At 37.5% G+C, this 20,850-nt stretch overlaps 1 protein-coding gene across 4 annotated transcripts in view; it reads left to right on the forward strand.

Annotated features, from left to right (window-relative positions):
- Positions 1 to 20,850, forward strand: part of mipol1 (mirror-image polydactyly 1) — a 414,667-nt gene that overhangs the window by 95,337 nt on the left and 298,480 nt on the right. For all 4 annotated transcript variants that reach the window (XM_063050030.1, XM_063050040.1, XM_063050047.1 and 1 more), the window contains exon 2: positions 14,972 to 15,018. In XM_063050030.1, the coding sequence (XP_062906100.1) occupies positions 14,982 to 15,018 (37 nt within the window). In that variant the 5' untranslated portion in view covers positions 14,972 to 14,981. The remainder of the gene's footprint in view (positions 1 to 14,971; positions 15,019 to 20,850) is intronic.

Below are 20,850 nucleotides of genomic sequence, written 5' to 3' on the forward strand. Positions count from 1 at the left end.
GTCAAACACCACACATCATCAAAACACCCCATTCCTACCATGAAACATGCTGTGGGGATGCTTCACTGCACCAGGCCCTGGAAGGCTTGTGAAGGTAGAAGGTAAGATGAATGCAGCAAAATACAGGGAAATCTTGGAGGAAAATCTGTTGCAGTCTGCAAGAGAACTGCGACTTGGGTGAAGATTTGCTTTCCAGCAATACAGTGATCCCAAACATAAAAGCTACAGAGAAATGGCTTATAAACAACAAAGTCAGAGTCCAGACCTCATTCCAATTGAAAGAATTTGTGGCCGGACTTGAAAACGTCTGTATACGCATGATCCCCCTGCAATCTGACAGAGCTTGAGCAGTTTTGTAAAGAAGAACGGGGAAAAATGGCAGTGTCCTGATCTGCAAAGCTGATAGAGACCGATCCACACAGACTCAAGGCTTTAATTGCTGCCAAATTGCTGCATCTAATCAATACTGTCTAGAAGAGGTGAATACTTATGCTATCAATTATCTTGTGTTTTATATTTGTAATTAATTTAGATCACTTTGAAGAGATCTGTTTGAACTTTACACAAAAGTCTTTTTCTGTTGATCAGTATCAAAGAAGCCAACTAAATCCACTGTAATTCAATGTTGTAAAACAATAAAACATGAAAATGTCTAAGGGGGTGAGTCCTTTTCAAAGACACTGTATATTTGGTTTTTCTTTTTTTTTGTAATTTATTTTTTATTGAGTTTCATCATCAAACAAACATTTCCATAAGATGTATTTCAGATACCGTACATATATATCATATAATCATATTTGTCACAAATCTCCACATAATATTTATCTGAGGTATACACTTATAGAAAGAAGAGGATAGAAAGAACAATTGAAAGAAAAAACTATGTACAGAGTAGGGAGTGATTTTTTTTTACAACATATTCATTGATTGTGAGAATAAAATCAGACCTATGAGGTGTTATGTGGTTAAACCATTTTTTCCAGTATGAATAAAATTGTTCCAACTTATGATTAACAGATGTTGTTATTTTGTACATGTCCATTGTAATTTCCATCCATACATTTAAAGTTGGGCTCTCCTGAGATAACCATTTCCTGGTACGGGTCTTTTTACCAGCCATCAGCAGTACATTCATTAAATATTTATATTTATCTCTTTTCAACTATTCTTGAGGTATATACCCAAAATATAGTGTAATTATCTGTTAGTATATCATTGAAATTTGCAGAATATAACTTAATTGATCTACAAATAACAAATAAGAAGCAAGAAAAGTGAATAATAAAAAAAAGGTAACGAAGGTGTGGTTCCAAGGCTGGGGTCTCTAGATGACCCTGGGTTAGGATAGAAGAAAAGTCTTCTGGGGGATAACCCCTCCTACCTGTGGGTTGAGGGCCCCTGCTGCAGTACCTATAAAAGTAAGTAAAAATAAACTATGTCCATTACACAGAAATAATTTCCCTGTGTATTCCTCCCATGTATATATTCTCATTTAGGTGGGGAAAAAGGAATGAACAAATGAATTTTTAAAAAATTGAGTAATATAAAATCCACATTATAACACGTATTTCTCGAGATAGTTATATCACCGTCTATTTTTGCTTCCATTTAGTTTATCAGCACTTTTAAAGTTAGCCAAACCTTATGGCTTTTCTGTAGGAGGTGAGGGCTGCCCTCGGAGAACTGACAGTCTCTCCCTAAAATTCTTCTCTCGTCCTGTTCCCATCCCCTGCTTTCTAGGTTCTCTTACTATTTCCCAAGCAGCTTGGGACAGCTGCTCAGCCAGAGTTTCCCTTGGTTTGACCACGCTAATGGACAGTCCTCTCTTGTTCATGTCTATAGTCGCCTCCTCCACCGTCTGGTACAGTCACACCCCTTCTCCTCAGTTTAACAGGGTATGGGGTTTGGAATTTAATCTTTTTTTGCTTTAATATTCATTTTGCTTCGGAATATTCCTTCCGTTTCTGTAGGACTGCTGGGCGGTAATCATGATTGAAGTTTTTTAACTTCCCGTTCCAAAAAACCTCTTCTTACCCCAGGGCTTTCATAGAATCTTCGCCTTGCTCTTGAATCGAAGGAATCTAAGTACTATGGAGCGCGGTTTACCTTCTCTGTCTCTGGGAGGCCGCTGGACAAGAGAACGATTCGCCCTTTCAATTTCAATCTCCGTTGTCTGAGGAATCTCCAGCGCTTCCCACAGCAGCTTGTCTACAAAGTCTATCATCGACAATCCCTCCGCTCCTTCGGGAACATTATAAATCCTGATATTTTCCCGTCGCAATCTTCCCTCCTGGTCAAGCAATTTACTTTCCTATTGATTTAATATTTTTATTGTCTTACTTAGTATCTGTTCCACGTTTTGCATGCGATCTTCCATCTTCTCAATTTGAGTCTCTGCCACCGCTATTTTCTGATTGACGTTGGCGAGCTCTGACTTTATATCATTGAGTTGCTGCTGTATATCTTTTTCAACTTCCCTTATCTCTTCCAAAATTCTTATTATATTTGCCGCTTCGCCTGCACTAGGCCCAGCATCAGCTTCGCCGCCACGCACACGTGTAGGAGAGCCGCGCACTGTACCTCTTTCTTCCGTAGTGCTTTTTTTATCTCGATTCTTTCTCCCCATCCTTGCCCTCCTTATCAGTTCAGATATTTTCAAAAGATCTTATATTTGATGGATTAATGGGGCAAAATATGCGTTTTTCTGGAGGAGCTGTTGATTTAAGCTGCCATTCTGAGCCATGATGTCACCAGAACCCCATTTGGATTTTCAGATGGTTTTTGACAAGATGCCATGCATGAAGCTGCTTACCAAGTTAAGAGCCCATGGAATTACAGGAAAGTTACTAGCATGATTAGAGCATTGGCTGATTGGTTGGAGGCAGCGAGTGGGAATAAAAGGATCCTTTTCTGGTTGGCTGACAGTGACAAGTGGTGTTCCATAGGGGTCAGTGTTGAGACCACTTCTTTTTTTGTGCTGTTTATAAATGATTTAGATAATGGAATAGAGGGCTTTGTTCCCAAATTTGCAGATGATACGAAGATTGATGAAGGGACAGGGAATGTTGAGGAAACAGGTAGGCTGCAGAAGGACTTAGACAGATTAGGGGAATGGGTAAGAAAGTGGCTAATAAAATACAATGTTGAAAAATGCATGGTCTTGCACTTTGGTCGAAGAAATAAATGTGCCGACTATTTCCTAAACAGGGAGAAAATCCAAAAATCTGAGATGCAAAGGGACTTGGGAGTCCTTGTGCAGAACACCCTAAAGGTTAACTTGCAGGTTGATTTGGTGGTGAGGAAAACAAATGCAATATTAGCATTCATTTCAAGAGGTCTAGAATACAAGAGCAGGGATGTGATGCTGAGGCTTTTTAAGGCACTGGTGAGGCCTCACCTTAAGTATTGTGAACCATTTTGGGCTCCTTATCTAAGAAAAGATGTGTTGGCATTGCAGAGGGTTCAGAGGAGTTCCACAAGGATGATTCCAGGATTGAAAGGGTTTTCATATAAGGAACCATTGATGGCTCTGGGCCAGTACTCGCTGGAATTTAGAAGGATGAAGGGGGGGATCTCATTGAAACTTTCGAATGTTGAAAGGCCTAGACAGTAGATGTGGAAAGGATGTTGCCCATCGTGGGGCAGTCTTGGACAAGAGTGCACAACCTCAGGATAGCGGGTGTCCATTTAAAACAGAGATGCGGAGAAATTTCTTTAGCCAGAGTGTGGTGAATTTGTTACTACAGGCTACTGTGGAGGCCAGGTCATTAGGTTCATTTAAGGCAGAGATTGATAGGTTCTTGATTGACTATGACATCAAAGGTTACAGGGAGAAGGCTGGGGAATGGGGCTGAGGAGGGGAAAAAAGAATCAGCCGTGATTGAATGGTCGAGCAGACTCAATAGTCCAAATAGCCTCATTCTGCTCCTATGTCTTATAAAATTGCAGGTACTGGAAATCTGACATTAAAGCAGAAGATGCTGCAAATACTCAGGATATCAGGCAGTATCTGTACAGGAAAAATGAATTAATATTTAGGGTCAATGAATTTTCATCAATACTAATGATTTTGATCAATACTGTTAATTCCTAACTGGTAGTACCCTTTCTGATTTTAAGGTTGCAGATCTGTACCTTCCTGTGTGAGTAATGATCTTGGGTGACACTTAAGCATTGAGAGAATTCTGCATTACAAGGAATGTTTTTCCCAAAGAAGTTAAACAAAACATCATATGCTCCTGAAGAAGAGTATGGAATTCTGATTGTGACCTAGCCAGCACTACCAACAATGGCATATTGTCTAGCCATTCATTAATTTGCCTTTTGTAATAACTTGCTCTGTGCAAATTCTCCACTCATTAATTGGTTGTTTATGTCACTGCTCTCTGTGGAACCTTAAACCAACTGGTTGCCATATTTACCCAAAAAGGCACCAGCTGTGGAAAGGAATTTTTATATGAACATGCTTTTGAGTTATAAAATTAGATTTCCATCAGAATATCTGAATTATTTGCATATTTTATTTCCAGTTGAAGTCCAGAGTACCTTCCTACTGTGAGAATAAAATCTGTAAATAGTTTCTTACTTAAATTTCACCAATGTTACTTGAGTACAGAATTGAATACTGTCTCTATTCTTTTTTGGAAGCTTAATATAACATTGAAGTTCATTACATTCTATATGGTGCCTTGTATTATTTAATAGCTGAAATTTAAATATTCCTCGGAAAATCTTCCTGAAACAAACAGTTGTTTAATTTGATGCAGATAAATTAAGTCATTATATGTGCCAATTTGCCTCAGAAGGCAAAGATAAAATTAAATCTCTTAAGCATTTTTCACCAGTTTCATGTCTGAATAAAAATTCATAAAGAATATGAAAAATGAGGTGTCATTAGAGCTACAGGATTCATGGGGATTTTATATGAAGCCTGTTTAATCAGAATAGCACAGTCATTAATATTCATAAAGTCAGCTTGAATACAAATGACAGTAGTAGGAAGCCCAGATTTCATATGTTTTCACAGGGTGAATATATTAAATGAAGCTTTAAAAAATAGTGCATTGTTTAAATTAAAGGACCATGGAATTTTAGCAGTAGTTGTCAAAAATGAAATTAGAACTTTTTGCCATGTTGTGATTATAGCTGTTTAACGATCCCATAGATTTCAAATGCATTTCAGTGAGATTTTAAGCTAGAAGTATGAATATTTCTTGGGTGAGGTATGATAAAAGAAAGATTCAGTGCCAATTATAACATAAATGATTAATAGTGTACTGTAAGCCACAGGAAGACATTCTCTAGAAAAAAAATTCAAGGTGCTTTTGGTTTAGAAATAACTGCAATGAATATGCCCTTGAGACTTATGTTAGTTATAATGACGAAAATTTTGAGGTGAGCTGTTGTGTCGAATTCTATTTCGAACGTTTCAGAATCATAATCAGGTTTAATATAACCGGTATTGATTGTGAAATTTGTTGTTTTATGGCAGCAGTACATTTCAATAAATAGTAATAAAATCTATAAATTACAGTAAGTATATACAGGTTGAGCATCCCTTATCTGATATATTCGGGGTCGGAAGTGTTTCGGATTTCATGTTTTTTTCAGATTTTGGAATATTTGCATCTATATATTGAGGTAACTTGGAGATGAGACCCAAGTCTAAACACAAAATCAATTGACATTACATACATAACTTATAGACAGCTCGTATGAAGCTCACAGAAGCTCGCAGTCGGAACACAGTGTGACTTAGTGGAGCTGGGTCCTCCACAGACTGCTGGAGTTCAACGATTGCTCCCGACTGCAATGCTATGATTGGCTTCATTCCGTCATTGATTTCAAACAGCCACCATTCCACAACAATTATGGGGGATGGGTTAGTTTTATATAACAATTATCTTCCATTTTCAGTTCGTTGTGATAGATCTTTGCATGTTACGTGATCAGCAGACCCTTAAGTGGCATATGTTCACTCCATTGATGAATCTATTTTTTCAATACATGATTGAGATCTTCAATTTTTTTTCCTTTATGCAGTGTCTTTCTATTTTTCATTAAGTTTTGTTCATCACGTATGTGAGGTCACTTCTCAGAACTGCCTGTGGTGTGCAGAGACTTGTGCATCACCCAGGAACCTTCCCAGCCCCTTGTGGAATTTTCCATTTGTGACATCATGTCAGTGCTCAAAAACATTCAGATTTTGGAGGCTTTTCATTTTTGGAATTTCAGATGAGTAATATTCAACCTGTATTTAAAATAATAAATTAGAGAAGTCATGCTAAAAGAAAGGGGGATGTTAATACTGAGGAAGTATTCATGGGTTCATTGTCCATTCAGAAACCTGATGGCAGAGGGAAAAATCTATTCTTGAAATGTTGTATGTCTGCCTTCAGGCTCCTGTACCACCTCCTTGATGGTAACAATGAGAAGATGGCATGTTCTGGGTGATGCCTTTTTGAGGCATTGCTTTTTGAAAGTTCCTGGATACTGGGGAGGCTAGTGCCCTTGATGGAGCTGGCTGAGTTACAACTTTCTGTGGCTTTTTCTGATCCTGGGCAGTGGCCCCTCCATATCAGATGGTGATGCAACCAGTTAGAATGCTCTCCATGGTTCATCTATAGAAATTTGTGAGTGTTTTTGGTGACGTACCAATTCTCCTCAAACTCTTGAAATATAGCTGTTGTCATTGTTGTCATGACTTTTTTTGTAATTGCATCAATATGTTGGGCCCAGGATTGATGCTCAGAGATGTTGACACCCTGGAATTGAAACTGCTTACCAATTCCACTGCTGATCTCTTGATAAAGACTGGCGTGTATTCCCTCGACTTCCCCTTTCTGAAGTCCCCAACCAATTCTTTGGTCTTACTGACATTGAAGTGCAAGGTTGTTGCTGCAGCACCAGTCAACCATCTTATCTACCTTGCTCCTGTATACCTCCTCATCACCATCTGAAATTCTGCCAACAATAGTTCTGTCATAGTCAAATTTATTCTTTATTTTTAATTTTTTCACCAGTTGTGCCTAGTTGTAACCTATCTTCCTGGAACAAAATGTCTATCAATGAAGAATATGAGTTTTTTGGCCTGAAGCAGGCTAATGAAGCAACTTTGGTTTATCTAATTGTGAGAGAAATGCTGAGCTTTAAAAAATATACTTCCGAACTCTTTCTACATCAATCTCTTTCCATCTCTTTCAGCTCCAAAATTCTGACCATTACTTATTATTCCTGTTCTTGCAGAACTGCCTGCAATTTCCTCCAGTTATAAAAACGCTTAAAATTAATATACTTCCTGTTCGTACATTCACCTCTAAGCAAACACTTGCCCGGTTCTTCTAATGTTAACTTTGACTTGGGTATGCATTTTGGCTGATTACACATTTGAGATCCTGCAAAGTTATGTTAAAGGTACAATATAATAGATATAGCTATAACATGCACCAATTTCATGCATTGACCTTGTCAGCTGAAACAAAAGTAGAACCTGGAGATACAAACACAATCTTCCTGTATGATGAGAATCATCAAATGATTCCAACTGCTTACGGAGTACAAGAAATACAAGAGAACACTTAAGAAAGAAATCAGGGGGCTAAAAGAAGGCATGAAGTTGCTCTTGCAGATAAGGTAAAGGAAAATCCAAGGGGATTCTACAGATATGTTATGAGCAAATGGATTGCAAGGGGCAAAATTGGTCCTCTGGAAGATCAGAATGATAATCAATGTGTGGAACCAAAACTGATGGGGGAGACCTTAAATGAATTTCTTGCATCTGTATTTACTCAGGAGATGGATACAGAGTCTACAGAAATTAGGCAAAATAACATCAAATTCATGGGAACAACAGGAATTCTGCAGATGCTGGAAATTCAAGCAACACACATCAAAGTTGCTGGTGAACGCAGCAGGCCAGGCAGCATCTCTAGGAAGGGGTACAGTCGACGTTTCAGGCCGAGACCCTTCGTCAGGACTAACTGAAGGAAGAGTTAGTAAGAGATTTGAAAGTGGGAGAGGGAGAGGGAGATCCAAAATGATAGGAGAAGACAGGAGGAGGAGGGATGGAGCCAAGAGCTGGACAGGTGATTGGCAAAGGGGATATGAGAGGATCATGGGACAGGAGGTCCGGGGGGAACCCAGAGGATGGGCAAGGGGTATAGTCAGAGGGGCAGAGGGAGAAAAAGGAGAGTGAGAGAAAGAATGTGTGTATAAAAATAAATAAATAACGGATGGGGTACGAGGGGAAGGTGGGGCATTAGCGGAAGTTAGAGAAGTCGACGTTCATGCCATCAGGTTGGAGGCTACCCAGACGGAATATAAGGTGTTGTTCCTCCAACCTGAGTGTGGCTTCATCTTTACAGTAGAGGAGGCTGTGGATAGACATGTCAGAATGGGAATGAGATGTGGAATTAAAATGTGTGGCCACTGGGAGATCCATTCATGGGCCTTATACAGATTACAGAGGAGGAGGTATTTATTGCCCTGCGGCAGATCAGGATAGATGAATCACCAGGGCATGAGAAGGTGTTCCCTTGGACTCTATGGGAGGCAATTGCAGAGATATTTAAATCATCCTTAGTAACAGGAGTGGTACCAAAGGATTGGAGGATAGCTAATGTTGTTCTGCTGTTTAAGAAAGTTTCTAAATATAAACCAGGAAATTATAGGCCAATGAGTCTGACATCAGTTGTGGAAAGTTATTGGAAGGTATTCTAAGGGACTGGATATATAAGCATTTGGATAGGCATGGACTGATTAAGGACCATCAGCATGGCTTTGTGTGTGGTAGGTCACGTCTAACCAATCTTAGAACTTTTTGAGGAATTAACAGGAAAGTGGATGTTGTCTTCATGGACTTTAGCAAGGCATTTTACAAAGTCCCACATTGGATGTTGGTCAATAAGGTTCAGTTGCTTGGCATTCAAGATGATGTAGTAAATTGGATAAGACATTGGCTTTGTGGGAGAAGCCAAAGAGTGGTTGTAGATTGTTATCTCACTGACTGGAGGCCTGTGACTAGTGGTGTGCTGCAAGGGTCGATGGTGGGTCAATTGTTGTTTGTCACCTATATCAATGACCTGGATGATAATGTGGTTACTGGATCAGCAAGTATATAGATAACATCAAGATTGGGGATGTAGTGGACAGCGAGGAAGGCTATCGTGGCATGCAGAGGGATTTGTATTAGCAGTTGGAACTTAATGAAGACAAGCGCAAAGTGTTGCACTTTGGGAGGACCAACCAGGTTAAGTCTTACACAATAGGGCACTGAGGAATGTGGTAGAACAAAGGGATCTGGGAATGCAGGTGCATAATTCATTGAAAGTGGCATCACAGACAGATAGGGTCATAAAGAAAGCTTTTGACATATTGGTGTTCATAAATCACTTTATTGAGAACAGGAGATAGGATGTTATGCTAAAGTTATATAAGATGTTGGTGAGGCCTAATTAGGAGTATTGTGTGCAGTATTGGTCACCTACCTACAGGAAAGATGTAAATAAGGTTGAACGAATACAGAGAAAATTTACAATGTTTTTGCCGCATCTGGAACACCTGAGTTATAAGGAAACATTGAATAGCTTAGGACTTTATTCCTTAGAATGTAAAAGCTTTGGAGATGTCAGGGGTAAGTCTTTTTACGCAGAGAGTGGTGAGTGTGTGAAACAGGCTGCGGATGATGGTGGTGGACGTGGATACAATAGGGTCTTTTAACAAACTCTTGGATAGGTACGTGGAGCTTAGAAAAATAGAGGGCTATGGGTAACCGTAGGTAATTTCTAAAGTAAGTACTTGTTCAGCACAGCATTGTGGGCCGAAGGGCCTGTATTGTGCTGTAGGTTTTCTATGTTTCTAAGATTGAGAGGAGATTTGATAGAGGTATACAAAATTATGAGGGGTATAGATAGGGTAAATGCAAGGGAGGTTGGGTGGGACTACAACCAGAGGTCATGGGTTAAGGGTGAAAGCTGAAAAGTTAAAGGGGAATATGAGGGGAAGCATCTTCATTCGGATGGTTATGAGAGTGTGGAATGAACTGCCAGCACAAGTGGCGCATACGTGCTTGATTTCAACGTTTAAAAGAAGTTTAGATAGGTATGTGGAAGGTAGGAGTATGGAGCACTATGGTCTCAGTGCATGTCGATGTTGGTGGGTAGTTTAAATGTTTTCAGCATGGACTAGATGGGCCAAAGAGCTTGTTTTATACTGTACTTCTCTATGACTCACTGATCTCCCTCCTGGCACTTATCCATGTAAGCGGAACAAGTGCTACACATGCCCTTACACTTCCTCCCTTACCACCATTCAGGGCCCCAAACAGTCCTTCCAGGTGAGGCAACACTTCACCTGTGAGTCGGCTGGGGTGATATACTGCGTCCGGTCCTCCCGATGTGGCCTTGTATATATTGGCGAGACCCGACGCAGACTGGGAGACTGCTTTGCTGAACATCTACACTCTGTCCGCCAGAGAAAGCAGGATCTCCCAGTGGCCACACATTTTAATTCCACATCCCATTCCCATTCTGACATGTCTATCCACGGCCTCCTCTACTGTAAAGATGAAGCCACACTCAGGTTGGAGGAACAACACCTTATATTCCGTCTGGGTAGCCTCCAACCTGATGGCATGAACATTGACTTCTCTAACTTCCGCTAAGGCCCCACCTCCCCCTCGTACCCCATCTGTTACTTATTTTTATGCACACATTCTTTCTCTCACTCTCCTTTTTCTCCCTCTGTCCCTCTGAATATACCTCTTGCCCATCCTCTGGGTCCCCCCCCCTTGTATTTCTTCCCGGACCTCCTGTCCCATGATCCTCTCGTATCCCCTTTTGCCTATCACCTGTCCAGCTCTTGGCTCTATCCCTCCTCCTCCTGTCTTCTCCTATCATTTTGGATCTCCCCCTCCCCCTCCAACTTTCAAATCCCTTACTCACTGTTCCTTCAGTTAGTCCTGACGAAGGGTCTCGGCCTGAAACGTCGACTGCACCTCTTCCTACAGATGCTGCCTGGCCTGCTGCGTTCACCAGCAACTTTGATGTGTGTTGCTTGAATTTCCAGCATCTGCAGAATTCCTGTTGTTTACAGAGATGTGGGGGTAAGTTTTTTATGCAGAGAGTGGTGAGTGCGTGGAATGGGCTGCTGGCAGTGGTGGTGGAGGTGGATACGATAGGGTCTTTTAAGAGACTACTGGATAGATACATGGAGCTTAGAAAAATAGAGGGTTATGGGTAACCCTAGGTAATTTCTAAAGTAAGTACATGTTTGGCACAGCATTGTGGGCCGAAGGGGCCTGTATTGGGCCGTAGTTTTTTCTACGTTTCTATGTGCTCAATTTCTTCTTGAAGAAGTGCAAGAAGAACCCTATTTATTTCTGATGAATGACTTCTCCACTGGAGTAGGAACATTCAGAATCACAATAAGAACATTAAGGCCATGTTCAGAGGCACACATAGGCCCTGTGTCAATGCAAAAGTAATGTTGTACTCCAGATGCAACCCACACACACCGCTGCCCATCTGTCTTAGAGTCTGTGGTTCCCATGTTGCCTTCATAAGACCATAAGGTTAGGGAGCAGAATTAGGCCATTTGGCCTATCGAGTCTGTTCCACCATTTCATCATGGCTGATCCAATTTTCCTCTCAGCCCAAATCTCCTCCCTTCTCCCCGTATCCCTTCATGCCCTGACCAATCAAGAATCTTATCAACCTCTGCATTAAATGTACATTAAGACTTGGCCTCCACAGCTGTTCATGGCAAAGAATTCCATAGATACACTACTCTCTGACTAAAGAAATTCCTCCTCATCTCCATTCTAAATGGACGCCCCTCTATTCTGAGGCTATGTCCTCTGTTCTTAGACTCCCACATCATAGAAAACATCCTCTTCCCATCCATTCTGTCAAGGCCTCGTTAGTCATTTCAGAATCCACAGTGGAAGGAGGTTATCTCATCCTGAGTAACTGCTGAAGAAATACATTTATTGGCTCCCTATTTCCCTTTGAGGAGTTAATGGCATGCTAGCATGTTAAATTACTGCAAAGCTATTTAAAGTTTGATGGGGAAATCTAGGATTTAGATTCTAGATTTAGCAATGAATGAAGCATAATTAGAAAAGAAATTCAAAAGAAGTAACTTCTGACTGTGGTGATGAGGACTTGTGAATTCAGCTTTGATGAAATGGAAGCTGAGATTTGGACAGGCAGGTGTATGGATGGTCTCAGTGTGCTATAACAAAGTCCACAAGCTTCTCATATATGTTGGGTGAGGAAATTGGGAGAGGCAGCAAAGTTGAGCTTAAGGACTTAATTGATGCTAATGTTACTTCCAGGCAATCTTATAGAGGGCAATTTTGAGAGAAGAAAGTGAAAACCAATTATGTTTGATCTAGACAGAATGATGAAATGATAGATACCTAAATTCACACCAGAAGCTGGAGAATGTCTAGAATTGCAAAGTGTGAACACTTCATTTAGATTAAGTTTTTTTTTAAATAGTGGAGAAAAACATAGAGGAGAGGTCATGGTTAAGTGGCAAATATGTCAAGATTATTAAGTAGAAGGTTAAAGACTGAATTGTGAGATCAAGATGTTTTGATTTTTTTTGTGCTATACCTCTGACTTTCCATCTTGTTAACCTGAACATAGCTTTCAAAATATAGTCTGATTGATGAACACGCACAAAATATTAGAGGAACTCAGCAAGCCTGGCAGTATCTATGGAAAAGAGTACTGTCAATATTTATCAGGAATGTCGTTCTGCCTGGTCTGCTGAGTTCCTCTAGTATTTTGAATGTGTTGCTTGGATTTCCAGCATCTGCAGATTTACTCTTGCTTATAACTAATTTTATAATCATTTTATTATTTCTAACTCATGTTGTACTGTTATAGTTGTATAGTTCAAATTTCAAGGTGCTTTATGTGCTATTATTCTTAAAAGCTGTACTTTAAATGCTGGAAGAATTCTGTAACTTAGTTTTGGAGGATTCACTGCAATTCATGTTAATTTAAAAGTGCGGTAAACAACATTTTTGATTACCCATGCTTGCTAATTCTTCAAAACACCCATATGGGGCTTGACAAATTTAAATGTTAATTGGTATAGTTGATCTATTATGGGAGAGAGGATCTATCTGGAACACGTTACAGTTTGCTTACAGTTAAATTATGTTGCAAATGTATAAAATGCATGGGAATTAAGATTGCTAATTGACTTGGAATTCAAGTTTTCTGAATAATGTTTTTGTTTTCTTTTTTATTCTTTTTGAAAGAAGCTTGGAGCAATTTTGTTTTTGTATCATGTCACATCAAATTCGAATTGTCTAAATTTTGTGTTGCTGTTGCTATTTTATTATTCACAATACTTGCATCACTTCTCCAGTAGGTGGCAGCCTTCTCATTTAAGCAGTACGCCTCGAAAGGATGAACTGAGGATGTCAGTGTTTCTTGTAATTGCTCCCAGTCTATTTGTTGCTTACTTATGAATTAACTTGCATTTATTGAACTAAATCATTTCAATCATTTAATTACACCTGAGGAGCTGAACTATAATTGCCTGCAGCTAACCAGGATCTAATATGGCTTCAGCTGTATTAATTTGATGTTTACTTTTCTGAGCGCTAAAAGCATTAAAATGATTGCGCGATGGGATTACATTTTGTTAATTGCTGGCAATCATTATCTTGGAAATGGTATTGAAGAAAGAGTGTACAATATAGAGGGATGAAATTTATAATTTATGTAATGAACAATAGGGCAGCCTGTCTTCTTTTAAAATGCCCATGAGATTATTAAAAATTGCTTTCTTTCTATGTCTTGGTATATTAAAATATTAAAAGACTGAAATTATTATTCACCTTTTTGTAGTTCTATATCTGCATTGACTGAGACATGCACGGTACATTTAATTAATGTAATAAAACACCTGCATTTCAACTAATCCAAAAGTAAATGAGGAACGGATGGAAAGATTGCCTGTTTCTAAGAAGCTCCGTTGAAGACTATTGGAAATAAAAGAGCGAGTCATTTCATTGGAAAATTTCTGTAAAGAATTCATTGTATTAGCATTTAGGTGTGAAGATAATGGAACATCATGAAATCTCAGCACTTTTTGGATTGTAACAATCATGAGCCGTGTAACTTGTCCCCTAACTTACTGCAAATGTAATGTTTTCACTCTTTTTTTAAAGTAAACTCTACTGAAGCAAATTCAGTTAAATGGCCCAATTCATTTTGCTGTGATTTGTACCATTTTTGTAGCTGGCCCATAACTTAAAGACTAATATAAATGTGAGAGCTTTCAAGAGATCCCAAAAAACTCTTATAAGGACCATGATTGAGGGATATTGGGTGGTTTGCCAGGAATAACTCGTAAGTCCGCTTTTAAAATAGTCTGGTAGGTTCTTGTACATTGACCTATGAAAGTGAAGGATGTCTCCAGTTGTATTATTCCCTTACTATTACATTTGTTCAAGTTTAATGGTCAAGTTTCTGTAGTGGAATTTCCACCCCCCAATCTTTTGACTCCTGACCATTTGTACTATCAATTGGACCACAACTTCCAAACAGTAAAACTAATGTAAAAAGATGAAAACTGAAAATTCATATGTCTTTAATATGTGGTATTTAATTCACTGTTATTTATTATTATCTCTTGAGTATATTTAGTATACTACTGCTGTGATTTGGTGCTATTTCCCAACAAAAGCTCAACATGTTATTCAAAAAAGTTTGAGGACACAAAAACTCCTATTTATTGCTTGAACTGTTATTGTAAGAAAAAATCAAGAATTAGAATGCAAGTTAAGCATTGGTCATGTTATAAGTTCTGTACATACTGCATATATTTGGGCTAAAATATTTTAACTGCTGTATTTAATTATTGGATTTTATATTAATAGATCTTTAAGCAATACTAACAAGTATGGCAATACTTGTTTTTGAATCTTTTTTGTAACTTCTTGTTGCAGTTCAGAAAATATGGAAGAAAAAGCAAGATCGCAAATACAAATGGAAGGTTGGTAAAATATAGATTTGCTTTACAATCAACGTGAAAAATATTTGTCCTATGCTGCCTTCCACTTTTTCCAATTAAACAATTGTTTTTCTTAAGGTAATTTACTATAACAATAAAGAAGGCATGTGCGCAAAGTAGTTAGAGAAGCATGTCACCTATTTTGAAGTACTTTTAAAACAATAGTATTATCACCATTGCCTTTCTATGGGTAATTATAATTCTTAAAGATATTTTGGGTATAATCAATGCCCTTTACAGCTGATTATTCTGAAATCTTGTGTTAATTTTTTAATGAGTTTTATTGTTTTAAGTACAAATAATGGAAATTTTAAATTTACAGTATATGGAAAATTATAAGTATTTGCCAGATGTTATAATGATCTAAACTATTGTGTCCTTGTTATACTGAACTAAGGAGATTGACAGTATTGCAGAGAGAAATCATGAGAGAAGTTGCTGATGTGAAAAGTCAGATTCAGGGACCAGCACTGGACTGCGAGCTTAGTGCCTCAAGCCCAAGTATCTGAATGGTGATCTCATAGACATACATAAGCTGTTAAAGTGCATGTAATAACATTAATTTAGTTTGAATTATGCAAATGAGTTACACAACAGAGGTTCAAAATAATAAAATGGAACTTAAATGCTGTTATTAGTATTTTTTCTTCAGGGAGATTTAACTTGTGAATTAAGCTTCTGGATACATCAGTGAAGAAAACTCTGGCAGTTAAAAGAAACTGACTGGGTGTCTCTGTGGAAGCATGTTAGGATCTCCCTGAATTTTAATTAATATGGGCCAATTGGCCTTAATATTGTGATAATACACTTCCTTAAGTACATTTAAATATCTTGATAGTAGAAGGAAAATACATGAATGATGAGAAGAATTTTTTTGTTTATTTAGAATGGGCAACTTAAACTGTCAGCGTTTCATTTGTCAAATAGATACAAGCTTTTGAAATCATAACTATTTACAAGAAAGATTACTACTATGATAAAAGTATTCCTATCAACTCATAAACAGTTTGTGCTTTGATTTTCTTTTTTTTTTGATCAAGGAAAATAGGTTTTCACATCTTTAACTTTACTGTCATGAATTTTTCCAAGGCTCAGCAGTTAAGCATGTGTTACCTATAAAACTATGATACTTCACCACCATTTACTTGTAACATAACATGTTAAAAAATGCAGATATTCTTTTGCAGGTTTTAAATAACCTGTGCCCACTGGTTTTGAAACCAGAGTTTGAATATCATTGAGCTTTGATTATACATGTACTGAGGTAACTGGAAGGAATGACAATGAGAGATAAACAGAATGTTTACCTATCCCTTATGAGCTGATGCTGATATGTAAATTTATTCTTCTCTGTTGCACAAATATACATTCTGACTCTTGCTTAAACACTTCAGAGGTCTTAGTCAAACAGCTATAATGGTGTTTCCAATATTCTGAATGTGTGACATTTGATGAATGTCTTGTGCAGCTTGATATCCAAGGAATAGTGTGAATGAACAAGTCATTGATAACTACTCTATCACTGTGAAGTAATTTATTATTTTACTGTTCATATTCCATCTTGACATTTTTATCTGCAGAAGGCAAATTTCATTTGAAAAATCTAATCTAAGATTTATTTTGGATATTGGCTTTTTCCTGTTGATCATGGGAAGAGTTCCCAAAGGAAATTGTGCATCCAGTTTCAGATTAAGCAGAAGGTCTGCTGTTGTTAAGGGAGTTACACATTTAGCATGTGTGCAGACCGCATGTGTATGTATTGTCAAGGAAAATAAAGGTAACAATTCAGTTTTGAAACTGTGTAACTATGACAAATAGTTATATGGTAGCATTTAGTTTCTATTATTTTTTAAATTCCGGCTTAATTCCTGAGAAGAGTAGTAATAAATGTCTTCAGTTTTCTCATCAGTACAGAAACATTTTGTAAATATATTTTTGCAACTGGCCTACTCATTCACACATAATCTGATAAACAAAATGCCTTAAATGTAATGTTAGATGTCCATCCACATATGTAACAATAATATGGTGTTAATATTACTGATGTTATTGATGAAAGCAATCATTAAGAAAATTTAGTGCCAATATTGTTTTCTGATTTAAATAACCTGTGACAGTGATTTTGAAACCAAAGTTCAAATATCCTATAGCTTTCATCATGCATGCACAGAATTAAATGAAATGAATGAGAATGAAAGCAAGGATTCATTGTTCTCTGTTCACCACTCTGGTCAGTTACTTTAATTTATGCTAATTTTACATTGAAATTGTGAATTTCAATGTTTGTATCACTTCCAGGATGTGCTCCAAAATCATCATCTGCCTATTTATGCAACCACAACTATTCATTAAATTTCCAAGATTACCTCACACAATACATGTGCAAAAAAAATTCCCCCAGTAATATCTGAAACTTGGACTAAACCCATTTGATTTGGTATAATTGAGATTCTAGAGTTATTCTATCAGTTATTACGATTTTAAAAATATTACTGACATCTAAGCCATACTTAGCTTTAATAAGCTTGATTTTTTTCCACTCTTTCCAGCTGCTTAGTGTTTCAGAACAAATGATTATTCTTTCCTATGAAAGTAATTGAGAATAATCCTGGTTAGTGTAACAGAAATAAAAAACAGTGTCAAAAACAAAAGATGTTTAGTTGTGTATCTAGTGAGGCTATTACCTCAAAAGGTAGTTCTGGCATTTTCAGATGTTGAACAAATGCTCTTCATGCCAGTATTTTACATTGTCCAACTTAACACCATGGTCGTTGGTATGAAAATAATTCTTATGGTTCTTGTCATAAGTAAAAAACACATTGCATATTCATAAATAAATATGAAAACTGAGTCGACTTCTTCAACCATCGACCTGATGATAAAATACCAGACATCTGAATGAGGTAAGTTAATTTAAAGCCATTGTGAACTGAGATGTACAAACTTTGTATACCAAGATGAATAAATAGTATAGATTATATACAGTACTGCACAAAAGTCTTAAGCACATGTATGTAGCTAGGGTGCTTAAGACTTTTGCACAGTATTGTATTTATCAATGTGGAGCAGAGAGCGAGTTTGTAAATCTAGTGGGGGCAAAAGATATAGGGATTGGTGATGGTGGAATGCCACAGGAGGGGGTATGGGATAGCTGGCAGAGAAGGAATGGCAGGAAATTCAGAACATTTCATAGTTTAATGTGCCACTTCAAGTTCTAATTTCAAACCAAAATGAAAATACCTTTACATCTTTTATGAGTATTCCAATTTTTGCTTTACCTACTAAGGGCAATATTTTATTAAATCAATATTTATTAGTTAAAATGCAGGTTGCAGTTATATGAAAACATATGTTGAAATCCTTTCTGAAGATAACTTTCAGTATTTATGTTATCATGGTCATGCCTTCAATCAGCTGAGGCGGAATAGTAAGTTAAATTTAGATAGTTTTTTCAAAGGTAACTGTTAAGATTCATTTTTGTCAAATTAATATTGTGCAGTATTCTGTATTAATTCCATTTTCTTAGTATCACTGGAATTAATATTTTCACATATATCAAACTTTCCTAATACATTCCAGATGTTCTCCCAGCCAGTCCGGTCCAGAGCTTTGAAAAGCATCAACATTTTGTTCACTTCCTATTAAAAGTAAATATAGATGATGTAGTGATAATAATGGGCACCTAGTATATTTTAATTTATTCTGTATCAAATAAACTAATTTTCTTCATTTGAACCAAGTTCCTTCAAACTGAATGCAGCTCTTGAAATGTGTTTTACTTTTCATAATGTGTTTCACGATCATATCACTATCACCGAAACCTTGTTACTATGCCCATCATTAGCAATCCACGTATCAAAGGATTCAGAATCGGGTTTATTATCACTGACATATGTCATGAAATTTGTTTTGTGGCAAAGGTGCAATACATTAAAGCTTAATATAAGTTACAATAAGAGTGCTTTAAAAAATTATTAAAGAGATAAATTGTACAAAACGAGAGAAAAATGGTGAGGTTGTATTTACAGGTTCATGAACCGTTCAGAAATCTGGCTAGAGGAAGAAGCTGTTTCTAAACACTGAGTGTGCATCTTCAAGCTCCTGTATCACCTCCCTGATGATAGTCTTAAGAAGAGGACATAATCAGGATAGAAAAGGTCCTTTGAAGGATGTCATTGATGGAGCTGGCTGAGTCTATAAAACTCTGCAGCTTTTTCTGATCCTGTGCATTGACAAAGTTCAAAGTAAATTTATGATCAAAGCACATGTATGTTATCATTGACTATCCTGAGATTCATTTTCTTGTGGACATTCACAGTACACTCAAAGAAACACACTAGAATCAATGGAAAGCTGCATAGAACAATTCAGAATCAGATTTATTATCACCGGCATGTGTTGTGAAACTTGTTAACTTAGCAGCAGCAGTTCAATGCAATACATAATGTAGAAAGAAGAAGAAAAAATAATAATTAAATAAGTAAATCGATAACAGTATACGTATATTGAATAGATTAAAAATCATGCAAAAAGACAGGGAAACAATCAGTGTTCAAAAGCCAATGAATTGTAGAAATACATAACAGGGAAAAAACAAAATAATAATAAATAAGTAAATAATAAATATTGAGAATGAGTTGTAGAGTTCTTGGAAGTGAGTCCATTGGTCATAGAATCAGTTCATTGTTAAGGTGAGTGAAGTTATATACAGTACTCTGGCTCAAGAGACTGATGGTTGAAGGGTAGTAACTGTTCCTGAACCTGGTGATGTGGGTCCTGAGACTCCTCACCTCCCTGATGACAGCAGTGAGAAGAGAGCACAGCCTGGATGGTGAGGGCCCTTGACGATGGATGCTGCTTGCCCACCATAGCGCTCCTTGTGAACGTTCTCAAAGGAGGAAGGGCTTTGTTATGTTTTGTAACACCAGAAACTAATTGAAAGAAAAACACAGGAGCCGGGATAACTTTCTACTTAGTTTTTATTTCCTTTTTTTAAGTAAGGTTCCTTTTTTGACATATGCCATTCACATACTTCATAAATATAACCCATAATTAATTATGTAAACAATGCCTAATCAAAGAATAGATTTACAATAAAACTCAAATATTACTGAATTATTGAATACACAAACTCCAACTTAATATAGAATGTATCACAACTCAAATATGTAACTCTTGGCATCTTGTGCATACAGTACACTGTGTAATACAACTACTAAATAAATGTGCACAGCATAATAAACTTTAATTTAGACCATTCAGGCATAAATACTTGATCACAGTGGAGGATTTCTTATCTTTGTAGTATAACATCTTTCCTAATGGCGGGGGGGGCGTCACTCTGCTTGGTAGGTGAGACTTGTGGGTGTGAAACAATCTCAGATTCTGGGGCCACCTTTGTGGTGGTTGTAAGAGTTGACTCTGGTACTGCAGGAAATGGTTCTGACAGCTCTGGACATCTTCCTTCTCGAACAATTAACTCTGCTTTCCTCAACTGATCAAAGTGTCGTCTCCAGATGACATCAGATGCAATCTCCACTGTGTGGGAGAGTACAAGTTCTGTCCTTAATCGTTCCAAATACCCACTTTTTATCATCCCTGTAATCCCTTGCCAGGACTGCTTGTCCAAGAGTGAAATATTAAACCTCCTTGTTTGAGGAGCCTTCAATTTGTCTCAGTTGTTTGGCTTGCATACTCCTTAGATTGGATTTGAGGAGATCCAAGTGTGAGTGCAAAGGCTGACCCAGGAACAACATAGCTGATGAGTTGTTGGTTGTGGAGTGGGCTGTATTGCGATATGCAAAGTGGTTCTGA

The sequence above is a fragment of the Mobula hypostoma genome, chromosome 1 (assembly GCF_963921235.1).
Source record: "Mobula hypostoma chromosome 1, sMobHyp1.1, whole genome shotgun sequence".
NCBI classification, from domain to species: Eukaryota; Metazoa; Chordata; class Chondrichthyes; order Myliobatiformes; family Myliobatidae; genus Mobula; species Mobula hypostoma.